The 16719-nt window shown below is 39.7% G+C and overlaps 1 protein-coding gene across 3 annotated transcripts in view; it reads left to right on the top strand.

Annotated features, from left to right (window-relative positions):
- The first annotated feature begins 228 nt into the window (after window positions 1-228).
- COL19A1 (collagen type XIX alpha 1 chain) overlaps window positions 229-16719 on the top strand; it is a 204881-nt gene continuing 188390 nt past the window's right edge. Inside the window, exons 1-4 of one of the 3 annotated variants that reach the window (XM_040598688.1) lie at window positions 229-410; window positions 2559-2688; window positions 11767-11841; window positions 12340-12439. In XM_040598688.1, the coding sequence (XP_040454622.1) occupies window positions 2595-2688; window positions 11767-11841; window positions 12340-12439 (269 nt within the window). In that variant the 5' untranslated portion in view covers window positions 229-410; window positions 2559-2594. The remainder of the gene's footprint in view (window positions 411-2558; window positions 2689-11766; window positions 11842-12339; window positions 12440-16719) is intronic. The other 2 variants (XM_040598686.1, XM_040598687.1) reach the window with 2 other exon arrangements.

Below are 16719 nucleotides of genomic sequence, written 5' to 3'. Positions count from 1 at the left end.
AAAGCTAGTTTCTGCCCATGTGCTAATGTACATAATTGGTTCTTGACAACTAGAAACGAGATATTCTTTCATCCATGCATTCATACTCTGGCAGTTTAATTTATGGAACAGATTATTTTGAGGGGGTGGGGTGGAAGGAGAAAAAAACCCATTTCTTAGATTGTTACTGGACTTGGGATATACAAGTATGATTATGTAAAATCTGTGTCTGGGTGGCTGTTTGTCCTTTCCTGCAGAGTATTCTGTGCTCACTGAGTGGGAGGGTCACACTGTGTGAGACTAATAAGGACAGAGCTGCATCCCCCTCTACCACTCTTTGGAGGCTCACTCTTGCAACTCCTCGGCAATACAGCAGCTCTGCACGGGCATTTTTAGTGCTTCTGGGGGACGTACTAAAATAAAAATTAAAGGTAAGCAACTCATAATTTGTACTCAATTGTCTAAACGCCTCAAATGCACCCCCCCACACAATATTACTGGTTTGTTTTATCGTATTTTTTGGGGGGGTTGGTGGTGGGTTTTGTGCTGTTCGGGTTTTTTTGTTTGTTTATTGAGGGGTGAGGTTTGTGGGGTGGTTTGTTGTTGGGGTGTGGGGTTTTTTTTCCAAAAATTGCCATTTAAGTTTATCACTGATGTTCCCATATTAACTATGTCCTATATAAACATACACAGTAAGACTTTAATGTACTGTAATCAGTCTACACTATAGGCATCTGCTGTTGGTTGTGTAAATATTGTATATGTTTGCGAATGACTATAGGTACATGATAATGAAGACAGCCCTACAAAATCTGCAGTAATTTACAAAACTGATTAGACTGTTGCAAATTGCCACAATGTTGGTCATGCTTATGAATTGTATGCATATATTTACACATGAAAATCTACCTAGTAGCGCGTGTCGTTCTAATTAGCACGCGTACCGCGCGGGCTACGTCCAGCCGGTGGAACCCCGCGCGGGAGCGGCGGCACGGGTGGGATGCGCGGCACATGCCCTGCGGCGAGGGGACCCGCGCGCTTCGGCAGCTCCTGGGCAAATGCCGGGAGTGTGGAGCGGGGGGCGCCGGTCCCCGGCAGGCTGGCGCCGGCGCTGCGGAACCCGTCCCGGAGCCCGCCCCGCCGCGGGCCGGCAGCGCCCGCGCCCCGCGGCCCCCCTCACCTGTCCGCCCCTGCAGGTGCCGCGGCGCTGCCCCCGCGGCCGGCCGGCCCCTCGCGGCGTCCCGGCGGCAGAGGGCCCCCTCGCTCCCGGCGGCCGCCCGGCACCGCTCGCAGGCGCCGCTGGCCCGAGCGGGCTCCCGGCCCCGCTCCGCCCCGGGGCTGCGGAGGAAGCGGCCCTCGCTCCACTCGCCGGGGGCCGCCCGCTGCCGGCGCCGCAGGCAGGTTCCGGAGGGACGGGGACGGGGGGGGGGGGGGCGGGGGTGCCCGGGCCGGCGCCTCGCTGCTCCGCGCCGCCCTTGCCGCCCGCCCGCCGTTACACCGTGCCTCCGGCAAACGCCGCTCGGTCCGGGAGCAGCCACGCTGCCCGTCCAGCTGCGGGGGCTCGGGGCGGTGCGAGGGCGCAGCCTCCCGCAGCAGCCGGCGGGAGGTGACCCACGCCCGGAGGTGCGGCAGCGGCGAGGGGGTGGCGGTGGCGGTGACTGAATTGGCAAGAGCCCTTCAGAAAATGAGACCTCTGGAGTGGCAGCTCTAGTGAATTACTGATGCCTGCTCGTCAGGCAGGTGCAGGAAATTAAATGATAATGTTATTTGAACGTGTATTCACTTTGCTGCTGTTGGGGAGGCTGGAAAAGTTAATGATGGTGTAGTTGCTGTCAGTACATGTGACTGACAGAATAGCTGTGATAATGAATCGGGCGCCGTGTAAAAATAATTACAAGCATTGTCGTTTAGGTGTGTGATTTGTTTGTCTTACAGAAAATATGATTAGAAAAAAATATTTGTCTTTTCTGTGTTTCATTAAATTCAAGCGTATCTGTACATTGCAGTCAGCTTAGAAGAAAAGCGGATACTGTCTTTAGAGGACAGAAGACACGTTGTTGAAGCCAGACTTCAATCTTTTCTGAAAATTAAGCTGTAAACTAATACAGGCTGCTCTAGGCACTCGTGTGTTTCGCAAGGCAGAGAAATAACGTATTTTGGATTCTTTTGCACTTAAAGGATTGCATGTTGTCCTTCTTCAATTTGAAGACAACTTTGGCAGTCACTGGCAGTGTTGTGACACCGGTTCAGCTAATATATTTAAAATTGAAAACCTGGGAGAGAAAGAAACTTAGTCATTACTCGAGAGATGAAAATTTAGTGCTTTTACAACTAATGTCTGTGAGTTAATATTTCTGAGTTTCATAAAGATGTAAAGGAGTATATTGGGTCATTTACTTCTAAATTTACACAAGTGTCTTTCTGTAGCTCCTTACAACAGATAAATGATACGCTGTGTGTGTGACTAGCAACTTCCTCTTTTCCTGCCAGATCAGAAATTCTTGTTTGTCGTTTTCTGATGGGGTGAGGGGAAAAGAATAAGAAGAGATTGTTCTGAATATGATTATTTTCTGTTTCAGATTTGTAACTGATTGTTCACATGTGTCCAGGGGGAGATGAAGTACGTTGGATCCTGCATAGCTTGGCTTTGTATGGCACTCTGCCTCCTCCTTCCTGTTTCTACTTCTGTGGCTGTCAGTGACCAGACAGGTACTTCCATTTTTCTTGCCTATCACAGACCAAAGGCATAAATCTCAGTACTGAACAAATCTGAACAAATAATGACAGTACATGGAAAATAAGCAGTATGAGCAGGTAAAATTATACAAGATTGTTAAAAATATCTTTTTTTCCAAAAAGTCTTAAGTTTGAAGCAGTTTCAAAGCAGCCTTTCTTTTTCCTGTGCTTAGAAGGTTTATGTTTGGAAGCCCTTGTAGTTCCTAGGAGTTTTGTTTTGTTTTGTACTTTTCAATTTGCCATACAAAACAAGATTCTAAATCAGAGCTTGCAAAACTTCAGTGAACAAAATCACGTGGCTTTATTAGAGCAGATCAGTGATCACATTGACCTAAACAACCTAATGCTCACGTTAACCTCATCTAAACTTAATCCCCAGACCAGGGCGTTCATTTCAGAGATGCAGAGTTAGACAAAACCTTGTGCCTAAGACAGAGGAAAGGTATAAAGTGATATCGTTTAACTTAAAAGCTGTTGCCCATCTTCTGCATATTTGTTCATCCTTCTGTTTTCTTCTTTCTCTTACTGTCCACATGTTTTCTAGCTCTCTCACTTAAACTCTCCATTGACATTCCAGAATGTGGTAAATTCTGTCTTAATGGCACATCACATATGCTTGTAGAATAAGGAATTGATCAGTTTTCTAGAATTGTTCAGCCTCAGCACGTACCTCAACTTTCTAAAATTTTCCTACAGAATCTTTTTATTAGCAAGGAGAACGTGCTTGTTGCTATTTAAATGGATTTTAAAAGAGTTCTCTTTTATTTTATTTTTTAGAAAATTAAATTTATTTTTGGTAATGTTGTTTTTCCAGAAACCTGATGAAAGATAATAGAAGCTATACATATACAACCATTTTGAATCTCTGTAACACATTTGAGACTCAGGCCCAAGAAATTAAAAAACTCAATGACTAGAATAATGACCATTTTACTACTCCTAGGTACAATATTTAACAAATAGTTAGTATAATGTGTGAACTCTAAGGTAAGAATAATGTGTTGCGAAGAGGCTGGATTTAAGTCTAAGACTTTTTTGCCTTACATTTTTAAGGCAGCAAGGCTAAGTGCCCTGCTGATGAATTACTCTTAACCCCCGTGAGAGAGTGAGCCTACGTCATTCTCTTCAGCTGTCTGAATGAAGCAAAAAAGGTAGCCTCCTCTGTCTTTGCGAGCTGGTGGATTGTAGAAGGGAAGTTTTAAAAGTGCTAGAAGGGTGTGAGTGCAGAAGTTGCCTAATAATAAAAACTAATAAATGGAAACTTGAAAAATTTTAAAACAAAATGCCAGGAAGCATTGTCTCTTTACTTTTTTCTTTCTTGCTCCCCTGCCCCCCCCCCCCCCCCCCCCCCCCCCCCAAATAAATGGTGTCTTAGTAAAAGGTGGACCAGTCATAGATGTGACAGGTACACCATTTGTTAGCAGTTCAGTGTATCTGAACTGTATATTCTGTTAGAAGTTTGGGGCTAGACAGCCAGCAGGGAAGTTGCAGTTTTCCTTAACCTGATTGCCACAAATGGATCAAATATGGGTCAAATTGAACTGCTGGGAAGAAGAGGAGAGATTGAGCCTCTCCTGAGAATAACTGATGGTGTGCAATCGAGAGAGGCTTCTGCTGTTTGAGGTGATACAGGCAGATGGTGAGGAATAACAAGTAGATAGCTGCCAGCTTGAGCAGCTCTGCCGACAGCAGGGAATAGGCTCAGAGTGAAGGCTCAGGTTGATAACAGGAAAGAGACTCTTCTAGAGACCAAAGGGGTGGTTACTGTCCAAAAAAGACATACGAGTGACAGACCAGAAAGTGGGAGCTGAGACAGAATGGACCCTGTGACGGTGCAGCAGTAAGGGGTACAGGTGTGTCTGTGAGCCTCTTGTTAATCTACCCTGTTCAGCTGAACTGAGTACTCCGTTTTGCAAAACTGTCTCATTCTAGTTTGGTAATTTGTATACAGATTAATCTGTTACAAATTGGAAATTACTCACTTCAAGAAGAGAGAAATATCTAACCTCTATTTTTTTTTTTCCTTCTTTCTTTCTTTCATTAACTGACTTTTTTGGGTCTTTGTTCTCTCCCGTATTTCCCATGTACTGGTTCTGTTTGGATCAGCATCTGTCCTTCAGGATCTGCCTAAGCAATCCTTTTGGTTTTCTTCCTTCAACAACATATGGTTAGCATTTATTTCTCACTCTGCTAATATGAAAGCTTTTCCAGCAAAGCCCATTTAGATAGAATCTTGGATTATTGCATTTACATCCTGAAATTTCTCACCTGATCCACTTGAGTCTAAAGGAATGGCCTTCAAACACAGGGAAAAGTATAAATTAAAGTTAATCTGAAGGGGGCGGATGTGGGGGAAGAAGTGTGTTAAGGGGAAGGAAATCTCTTGTGCAAGAGAAAGGATTAACTTCTGTGCATATGTAGGGGAGAGCTTTCTGAGCTGGCATTCTGAGTATACTTTGGGGCTTATTCATTGGGTCAATATTGTAATAAATAAATAACAGTATTGGGGAAAAAATGTCAGTGACACAGTATGCCAGATCATCTTAGAGCAGTCCTCCTTAGGCTCTGAACATGTGCCAGTAACAGTTTGATTCACATCAAAGATTTCTTTCAGTTCTCTCTTGTCCAGAAATTTTGATATCCTTAATTGTTCATCAGAAGGGAGCATTTATTTCTAATGACAGAATATAGCAAATCTGAGGGAGAGGGTTCAGGAGTTCTCCACAATCATGTTTTTGATCTGATGTCAAGAATATTTTCTTCATGTTGTCAACTTACTTTTTTATTATTATTATTAATATAATTATTGCTGGGAACATTTGGTTTCGCAGCATGGACATGAGCTCTTTCTGTAGTGACACGTGAAGTTCGAATGTGATCATTCCTGAATGCTTCATTTTAAGAATATTAATACTTTTCTCATTCCCACATCATTGCTGCTTTTTCAACTTTCTTTTACAATTAGTGTTTTTCAAAGTCACTTGCTAACCCATGAAAAATGTAGTGTAAACACAGTCCTGGGACTGTCAGGCATGGTGAATTTCCATTGCCTTTTGACATGGAATGTGTTTTGAAAGTATTGGCTTGAGATCATAATTTTAGATAGGCATTTTATACCCAAATACAGTGAGTGGTTTCAAATATGCAAATCAGTTTACCTTTTTGGTTTTCATGTTTTAAGTACAGCTAGACACTTCTCAAAGTCAAGATAATGGCTCCACAGTAACTCACATATACAGTGTATTCATATTCTTAATATTGTGAATATTTAAGGTTGGACCCATAAACTATTGTAGCCATTGTGGTGTTTAAGTGACCTCTCCACCCTTGGATTCCTTAACTTGTAGTTAAATACTAAGTCATCTTGAGCAGTGAATAAGGAGCTTTAGTTATCCATAAGAATGTGGTTCATGAAAACCTGCACGGTGTGGAAAGCCACTTCATCTGGTAAGAGAGATCCCAGGCCACAAAGGAGGATTTTCTCAGCTACATACATTCTCCCAGTGTGAAGCCCATTGTTTTTTATGGAATGGTACAGAAAGAAAAAAGCATCAACGCCTACAACCAAGATATTCACCTGTAATATCGTAGAATAGTTTGTGTTGGAAGGGACCTTTAAAGAACATCTAGTCTAACCCTCCTGCAATGAGCAGGGATACCTTCAGCTAAATCAGGTTGCTCAGAGCCCTGTCCACCCTGACCTTGGATATTTCCAGGGATGGAGCACCTACCATCTCCCTGGGCAACCTGTTCCAAGTGTTTCGCCACCCATACTGTAACAAAATTTCTTCCTTATATGTAGTCTAAATTTGTTCTCTTTTAGTTTAAAACCGTTACCCCTCATCCTATGGCTATAGGCCCTACTAAAACATTTGTCCCCATCTTTCTTATAAGCCCCCTTTAAGCACTGAAAGGCTATAATAAGGTGTCTCTGGAGCCTTCTCTTCTCCAGGCTGAACAATCCCAACTCTCTTAGCCTTTCTTCATAGAAGTGTTCCATCCTTCTGATCATTTTGGTGGCCCTCCTCTGGACCCACTTCAACAGGTTCATGTCTGTCTTGTAGTGAGGACTCCAGACCTGGATGCAGCACTCCAGGGGGGGCTCATGAGAGCAGAGTAGAGGAGGAAGAACCATGTCTCTCAACCTGCTGGCCTGCTTCTTTTGATTTAGCCCAGGATATGGTTGGCTTTCTGGGCTGCGAGTACACATTGACAGCTCGTGCCCAGCTTTTCATCCACCAATACCCCCAAGTTCCTTCTCCTCAGAGCTGCTTTCAATTCCCTTCATCCCTCAGTCTGGTGTTGCCTTGATCCATGTGCAGGACCTTGCATTTGATCTTCTTGAACCTCATGAGGTTCACTTGGGCCCACTTCAAGCTTGTCGAGGCCACTCTGGGTGGCATCCCATCCCTCCAGTGTGTCAACTGCACCACTCAGCTTGGTGTCACCTGCAAACTTGCTGAGGGTGCACTTGATCCCGCTGTGTCATTGATGAAGATGTTAACCTGGTCCCGATACAGACCCCTGATGGACACCACTCATCACTTACCTCCATCTGGATATTGAGTCATTGACCAAAGGACAGTGCCTTTGGATGTGACCATCCAACCAATTCCTTGTCTACCAAACAGTCGACCCATCAAATCCATGTCTCTCCAATTTAGAGAGAAAGATGTTGTCGGGGATGGTGTCAAAGGCCCAACAGAAGTCCATATAGATGACATCTGTAGCTCTTCCCTTGCCCACTCCATTGTAGAAGTCCGCTAGGCTGGTCAGGCCAGACTTGCCCTTGGTGAAGCCATGCTGGCTGTCTTGAATAATATGAAGTAATCTTTTTTACCACTTACTCTTCGTTATGGGAGAATCCAGTTCTCCGGGGTCTAGGGTGAGCATCCTAATACTTGAACTCCATTGGTATGGATTTCTTAATCCTGCCTGCCAAAGCTGTTATTTCCATAACCATCTAAATAGTTGCCAGACTTGGAGTTGACTTCTTTCCTATATCAGAAAAGTCGTAGATTCAGTCTCATTCATTCCTCTTTCCACACTTGTCTTAAGACAAGTACATTGTAGTGTATTATGATGTGGCTTGCAGAGTAAAAAAGGAAAACAAAACAGTCACATCTTACTTTCTGGTACTGTTATAATGCTACAGGAGTGTAGGAAATCTGAATACTTTATTTGAAAGCATGCCAGCTGAGTCTGTTTATCTTCATTGCAAATACATTTGAGGTGGCCTCATTGGATGGTGTTGCTGACACTTGCAGGTATGCCACAAACTCCAAAGAGATTCCCTATGTCTACATATTTATGCAGCCTGATCCAGAAAGAGCGTGAGACAAATCCTAGCTAATACAGGTTTCTGCCTGAAGCTTGAGTCTGACATCAAATGTGGGTATGTGTTAGGTGGGGCTTTGCTGTTTGACCACGTTCTTTTGACCAGTCATACTTACTTGATGGAAACTTCGGTGCCCTTGCAATGTGCGTGGCAGTGGTGTTAGATGGCAGCTGAAAATTTCACCTGAACATGAAGTTTAATTGGAAAGTAGCAGATAGGTACTTGTAAATTGAATCTAGCTGTTACTGGGGGATCTGGAGGAGCCAGGAGTTCTTATTGGAAGCTACAGTTCCCAGTCAGGAAGTGCACACAAGAGATGTCTGTAAGAGAGACTGAAGCATGCACCAAAGTCTCCTCTGTCCTCATTTGCACGGAAAGGAAAACTGGGCATGGGGCCTAGATGGAAGCTGCAGTGTGTTTCAACAGGTGCCCTGATCATTCCAGGAATTCAGAACATGCCATTGCATGTTGCAGCAGATACATCTAAACGCAATGCCTTTATATATCTATCTATCTATCTATATATATATCTTTGTATAATGCTATTAGAAAACAAAAATATTCTTACTAGCATCTTATTGGAGAGAAAGATCAGTGGTCTGCGATACATCTGCTTGATCTGTGTAAATATATATTTCTGAAACTATTAGGTTGATTTTACAGTAATTAGCTCCTATGTAGAACTCACTGATTTCTAAAGATTAAGGTCTGCAATTTGTCCTATGGATAGATGATCTTATTAATTTATAGGTGTGTTCACTTGAGCTTTGACATCACCATTTTAATATGAGTAATTGACTTCAGTCCAGAAAGACCCAGTTTTATCACATGCAGAGCTATCTTGCGTATAATGTAAGCTTGTTCTTTTTACTGCTTGATTACTTTTATGGTTATGTATTTTAACAGGGCAGGTAGGTACATGGTTTCCATGCCTGGACTAGTGGTAAGGGTTTGTCTTGTTCTTTTTCTTCTCTGAGTGTCTTCTCGTAGAACTTCTAATTCAGCTACCCACAGGATGAATGGGTAAACTGTCTGGTTTAGGCCAAAGAAAATCTAAAGATCTGCCAGCAGTACTAAAAATCTTGGGAAAGGCTAACTTTCTGACTGTACAAACTGTAACTATAGAAAAAAAATTCATCAATCTATACCAATGAAAGTTGTCAGTCTTGGTATGGAGAGGTTTTGCTTTTAATATTTTAAAGTTTTGGCTTAGCTCTCTGGTAAAGAGAATAACATTGGGCTAAAGGAGTGCATCGGCAGCATGAGATAGAATAAGATTCATAGTAACCCTTTCAGTTCTTCTGGGGATATAGGATACAATTAAATAAATAACACTTAAATGGCCTGTCTGTGCTGTGACTATTACACCACAGATAAAAATAGGTCCATGGTCCATTCTGTGGCATGTGAGGAATTGTTGCTATCATCTGGATAACACAGAAATTAAGGCTTGAGTCTTTATTTGGACTTGAAAGACAGTGGCTGTGGGGAATAAGTTAAAACTCTCTAGTTGTTAGCCACTCAACCCTCATGTAAGTTAATGCTGAAAACAAAAGCACACTCGTGTCTCAGGTTCGCTAGAGATTGCTACACTAGTTTGAGGTAAAATCAGATACGAGTAATATCTGGCTTCTCTTATGGTAAGTACTGCAAAGCAATTTAACCAAAAAGGGAATCTCCGTAGTAATCTTATAGATAAAGAGATAAACATATTTTAAAAACCTTGGTCAGAAAACACAGATTTAAGAAAAATGTTTGTCAATGTATGGGTGACATGCTTTTGTGTCTTCAGCCCTAGCAGGCTTCCTTTACACAAAGATACTTCTTAAACCTATACTTGTGTAAATCTACCATAACCACACTCATTGTTTTAAAGTGGCTATAGATAAAAGTCTATGGTTTGACAATCTGTATAAGCAATTGAAGGCTGAGGTTTGTAGATTAGAGGGTATCTAAGGTGAGCCTGTTTCTGTCCCCATAGTGTGTGTGTATATGTATCAAATGGTGTATTGAAATTGCTTTGAAATTTCTATGTGAGTATGTAATTCCAGTGAATGCTTTTCACGCTACATAAAACTCCATGCAAACCAGGAACAGCAAAATATTTAGTTTCATTTTCAGAGATTTCAACATCAATATTCCTTACAGTTCTGTCTTTTCTGGGGAAGGGGAATTTACGGTGGTTTTAATGCATATGTTTCATCTCCTTTGTCATGAAGCTTTATATCTGTCTGTATAGGTAAATGCATGTACATACACATATTTATGCACAGGTCTGAAGGAAAGAGAGAACACGTTCTTTTAGACCCTTAGAAATACATTAATTTTTGAGTGATGTTACTTGTAATTGTAGATTGCAATTAGAACTTAATGAATCGTATGGAAAAAAACCATCTTCTACCTGGTCTGTTCTTTTGTTAACCATGTTGTCAGGAGGTGTCTTTATATCAGAATTATGTAATTTAGTTTCACTGGTTATTTCTGACTAGCCATTCTTAATCCAGATCAAATACAGTGACACATTTAATAGAATTTAAGACTTCTGAAGAATAATATGTTTTCTACATTGCTACAGAATGAATGACAAATTCCACACGCTTTGAGATTACAAGTATAGCTATTTTGAATGCCAACTTTCAGTCTGGATGCTCTTGGAAATCTTTAAATATAGATGATTTCCACATTAGTGGTAGGTCATTCCTCCTTACTTTTTTCATTGAACTGACAGTTCAGAAAGCCCCTCGACCTTCACTGTTCAGCAGCTTCAGATATGGCCATCTTTTTAGTTGCATCAGCTCAAAAAGCAGGTCTGTGCTTGATAAACGTATGGGACAAATCATGCTTGTCGCTTCCACTTGATAGTTTTATTAGCATTCAGTGGAACTATTTGCAAAGTTTCCTAAAGAATGAGCCATATTTCTGACCCATATACAAGTGACGTTCATCTGTATTTGCTTCTTAAAAGTATGTATTCCTCTGTGTATATATTTTTTTTTAAAAAAAGGACTTTATGCAAGTAAGATACTGCATATTGATAATATAGTGTTTAATCTAAATGTTCAGTTACATTTAACCTTAGAATTTACCATTCCACATTCTAGAACATTCTGCTTGTTTACCTAAATACTCTGGATCAGACTTAATCCCCTGTAAAACTTCTTAATTTTCAACCTTTTTTTTTTTCCCCAAAATACAAGTATTGCTTACATTATTTATTATATGATTATATCCTTGTTAATTCACATTTTGAAATTACTGTTCACCGAAGTAACAATAGATAATTGTCATGGTAATCAAGCGTTTATGCTTGATTCATTAATGGGGGAAAAGGTATTTTCTGATAATATACCCAGAAATACCAAAAAAACTTGAAATTGATGCTATTGCTTTGTAGAGTATTGTAGATGGAAAGAGCTTGGTAAGAATTTGGTGTTTTTCATCTGTTTATATTGTTCATGTGAACTTTAATCAGAGAAAGCTGAATTAAAATGTGATAAAATTTGTATCTGCTTGTATTAGTGTAGTATGAAATCTGAAATATCATTGCTCTTATTTAGATTTTTGTAATTTGGTTTATGTCTGGTTTTTATTTTCTGAAAGAAACAAAAATAATTATTCCTGTTAATATTGCTATCACTGTCATAATAGTTTGTTCCAGTTCATTCTTGTTTTATAGAATTTTATGACAGATACTAAACTGTATTCTCTTGAAGGTGCTGTGTGTCCTTTAATGAGTACAGTTGCCCGTCATCTCAAACAAATCAACAGAGACAGTCTTGGTGTTTCAGGTAAATGACTATGCTGATATGGATATCTAAAATAACTGGGTAGTAGTGAATGTAATCATGGTCTGACTGATGCTGGCTTTAAAACTGAAAGGACAGTACAGAATGCCATCCCCATGCTCCAAAAGCTGCTGTTGTTTTTAGGAAGGTGGGGTTAAAATCAGAATGTCTTGGTTTTGGAAAGTATTCATTCAGGTTCTGCAGTCACACGCATTTCCATTGTTTTTCCTAAACATCCTTTGTTCTTATTAGTTCAGATGATAAAAGGAAATAACGAAAGCATTTCTCAGGTTGCAAGTCATCTACTTGAGTGAATTTTGCACTGATAGTTTCTCGGTTGATAAAATTAATATTGGAAGTTTCTCTGACTTGAAGCATTGGTTTTCAAAATAGCTTGTCAGTCTGTACTCCACAAAGTCACCAAGCATGCTAAAAGTCAGTTTTTACCTCTGTTTTTCAAATTCCATTAAACAAAGAAAATCATTGTATTGTATTTTACAGGGTTTGATCTGGCAGAAAGCTTTTCTTTGAGGCAAACATCTTGCGGAGGGGAAAAAAACTGTTTTAAACTGGGAAGCGCACCTCTTGTCAGAGACACAAAGTAAGTAAGGTACTCCTGTCATCCAAAGTCTTTAAAAGAAAGAGCTCAGACTAAATGCTACTGACGAACTGAAACACTGAGCAGTGTATCCAAAGGATACTACAGAAAGGCAAGTATGTCTGTTTTCAGACATTTTCATCTGTAACAGTTTTTAGTTCAGGAAGCATTTTGATTCAGGTGTGGTTTTTTTCTTCTGGAATCTGGAAGCATCTAGGTAGAAAGTTAATTGTGAATATCTTTTTCTTAAACCATGAATCTGCTACTGAAAACTCTACTGTTTATACATAAATACTGATAAAATAAACAACTTTTATGATACGACAAGAAGTTTTATACTGATCTTCCCTCAGTGAAATTGGCTGTCCTCCTGTTACTGATGGCAGCATTAAAAAGAGAGTGAGTCACAGTTTCCTCAGACACTATATTTTCATGATTTTTGTTTGTTTGTTTCTGGTGGAATTGGCATCTTGCCTTTGAGCAGCAACAGAATAGGGTACTCCGTGCAGGGGTGAAGCTAGGCAGCACCCTAGTGCAACATAGGGTGGGGTGAAAGGCAGAGACTGCATGAAAAATCAAAAAGAATGTGAAAGAGAGTAAGGCGTAATGGGATTGGATGGATTTAAGTTTGCACAGGAACAAGGAAATGGCAAGAAGTGGTTAGGAATGTAGTTTCAAGTTCCCCGTGCTTAGTGGAGAGAGGATCTTCTCAGAGCTTCTTGGTTGAGATGTGCTCAGAGTCATGAGACTGTCATTTCTGTACAGTGTGTTCCTGTGATGACAAGGGAAGCAACTGTATTCCCGTGTCTTCAGGTTGAGTATTCTCTGTTGCAAGAGGACGGGCTCCAGCTTGCCTGGGAAAAAAAAAATACACCTGCCCTTGGACTTCCCCTTTGCTTGGATCATGGGCAGAGCAAAGAGGGGCTGTGGGTAGCATGAGGCCAGGGGAGAGGGAGAAGAGAGGAGCTGGAAGCACTCAGTCACAACACAAAGTGATCTCTGGGAGAGGAGAATGATTAAAGAAATAGGACCTAAATAGTCTAGATTACTAGATAGATTATAAATTTCTCTGAGGTATTCAATATTGTAAATACTAAATATTTATGCTTGTGTAGTTCTGCAAAGTTAAAGAAAGTAATCACTGGTTTTAAATACCTTGGACGTTAGCTATTGAAAAAAAAAAAAGACCAGATGAAATTACTTGACACAGTGCTCTATTTTTATTAGCTTCTTCCCAGTATTATCAAGATCATCTTATGAAAAGGAACAGGTAAAAATTAGGTACCACCCATACATGTCTTTACTAAAAATATTTTGAAAGTTTGTCAGTAAGAAAACCTTTTCTAAAACTCATTATTAATTTTACAGATTTTTTTTCCAGTGGACGGTAATTTAAGGGAAACGTGAGACTATAAAGGATTAGAAAATCAAGGCAATAACAAAAAATGTGGGGCAATTTTCCTTTAGGAATTAGGAATGAAGTAGTGCTTTGAGTGCAGCTAAATGCATATTGCAAGCTGACTTTATTCTGAAACTAAGAAAATCAATGGCAAAAATGGAGTGAGAGGAGCTAGAAATTGGAAAAGGGTCAATTATTTAAAATTCCTACTACTTTCAGGGAAGATTCATGGTTTGAAAGGATTGATTTCTAAGAATCCAGTGTTTTTGAAAGGTGATGTTGAGGTTGGAAAATGTAAAGCTTTTTTCCTAGCTTTTATTAGTAGGCCTGAATACTAATGTCTGTGTTTTATTTTCTTCTTTTAAAAACAGTTTATTAGTGAAGGCAGTGAAAATGAGGAAATAGCATCATGGCTGATAGCTGTGGCTTAGCAAAGTCTCAGCTCTTAGCGGTTGCAAGGAAAATATTCAAAAAAGACTTAATTATTGGTTTTAAATTTCCATATGGAGTAAGAGAGAAATCTAACAGATATTTTGGATATTTTTCTGTATTTTATTTTTTCAGCTTTTTGGAGGGAGGATGGCTCCTTGAGACAAAAGCAGCTAGTTTTTCTTCATTTTCAGTGTAACTTGGGTGGGGGATAAAGAATTTTGGTGAAGGGTAAACCTGGAAGGCAGGTGGTTTGGCTTTAAAAGTCTCTTGCTTCTCATGTTCCTCTGCCTCCCTGCTGTTTTTTTCTGTGTATTCTCATTAAATAAAAACTAAGGAGAAAATCTTTCCAGTTTCCTCTAAAAATATGCATATGTAATGAATGAAAACTTCATCTGGATGAAGCAACTGGGATGATTATTAATAAAATGCAAAACAGTGCTAATGTATTAATACAGTTAGGCTGAAAACTGGTATCACGTTACCAATGTTAAGAAGGTACAAGATAAGCTTTTCTGTCAGATTGCTGTGGAAGTGAATAGCACCTCTTACATATATCTTCCTGAACACAATAAGGATTAAAAGTACTTTCAATAACATTTCAGCGTTGCAGTATTTCTGTTAAATCCTAGTTCTTTATAACAATAGTCTTGCTCATGTTTTTTTAACCTTTCTTCACAGGGAAATGCATGTTATAACTAAGAACAGAATTTAAATTTTTATTCAGTGTTGAATATCTAATAGCTTTCTGTTGTCAGACAAGATTTTTTAAAATTATTTGTTGAAAGTATTTTTGATACTCTTCTGAACTTCTGAGTTGTTTTTTAAAAATAAGGGCAGAGGGCAGTCAGGAGCACAAACTCAGGTTTGGCATGATAGGATTACAATGAAGGATACTCAGGGACTCAGATATCTGTTGTCATAACCTTATAATTTTCTTTATCTCAGTTATCAGTGTACAATGTCTTGCAACGTATTATTTTTATTTAAGCCTCATTCTCTTCCGTTATGTCAGATTGTGTGGTTCTGACCCCTTGCATTATTAGATGCACAGAGGTTTTGGGGATCATTCTGCCTCAGAAAATATTTTAGTAGACATGGTGTGCAGTAAGCAGCAGAACAGTGTTTGTTATCCGTCCTGCAGGAAACTGAGAGTATCTGATTAAGCTGACTAGCAACTATCAAGTAACTTGGCACATCTCCTCTTGCATTTCATTCATTCAGTTGTAGTGTGGTTAATAGAAAGCTATGCTGTGCCATTTTTCTTGTGTGATGCCATTTTGGTTTTTTTTCAATGGACTTGGCATAGTGTTGCACCTATTTATATGTTGTAAATAATTTACAATGCAGTGTCAGCTTGGGAAATCGATTATGTCTACTTAAGTTGCATCTTAGTTATATCTTCCTCTTTTTTTTTTTTTGTGAAGGAGTTCTGTACATATTTTGTCTTTGATAAGAAAGAGATAGTTTTTCTTATGCTCCATGCAAATGACTATTAAATATTAATTTAATTATAATAATATTTTCAGGATTAAAGAGTGATTTTTCAAGTAAAATACTGGGAGTTACTTATTGCAGCTCTTATGTGGACATTAGTAAGTTATTCCTGAATAAAGCAGTATAATTGAGCCTTTGAATCCTAAAGGAATTCACAGTAAAATACTGTTATGCAGACGATCTAGGTATATAGTCATCATAATAGTAATTTTATAATGTAATTTTATTTCAATAAATAGATTCTAGAGTCATATTTTGTCCTCTATAGTTTAACATGTACTGCCTATGCAGTGTATTCCAGTTCATCTGAGAACTTTCTGACAAAAGCAGCACAGCGCTCTGTGCTGACAGCAACTCCTCAGATCTGCCAGCAGTAATCCCTGCTTGTGGACATGAGGCCTTTTAGACTAATCTTTATTCTTTAGTTGCCTTAGTGTAAATAGCATTATGATAAAATAATTTCTCTGTCCTTCTCTAAAGATGCATCAGATATCAGTTGTTCCTCATTCTCGCTTTTCTGGGTTGCTAGTGGGCCATTTTTTTTCTCCTTTGAAAGCACCAATAAAGGAGATAATATGTTGATTTCGGCTGAGTTTCAGAATGTTTTGGAAATGGATGTTTATGATTAGCAAATCTTCATGGCGCAGTCATGGCTTTCTTATTTTGTAGTTTGGCTTGACAAACCATACTAATTTACTGAGGAGATGATCGTATCTAGCTGTTAAATGATCTCAGCATTACAGCAGTTGGGAGTACTCACAATTTTTTTAGGAATTCTTCCCCTTTTTGGTATAAGATACTGTAAAAGAGCTTGGCTTTTGACTGTATTTGAACTACTGAGCTCCATCAGCAACGTTGTCACTCACTACTGCCAGAAGAGCTGTGGCTGTGACTTGGGCCGTATTTCAGAGAAAGTGTTTCACCTCCTTGTGATGTCTAGTTATTGGATGCAGAAATA

This window comes from Falco naumanni, chromosome 6 (assembly GCF_017639655.2).
Source record: "Falco naumanni isolate bFalNau1 chromosome 6, bFalNau1.pat, whole genome shotgun sequence".
In the NCBI taxonomy this organism is placed as follows: domain Eukaryota; kingdom Metazoa; phylum Chordata; class Aves; order Falconiformes; family Falconidae; genus Falco; species Falco naumanni.
Note: the sequence above shows the minus strand (reverse complement) of the source record. Positions and strands in the feature narration are given on the sequence as shown.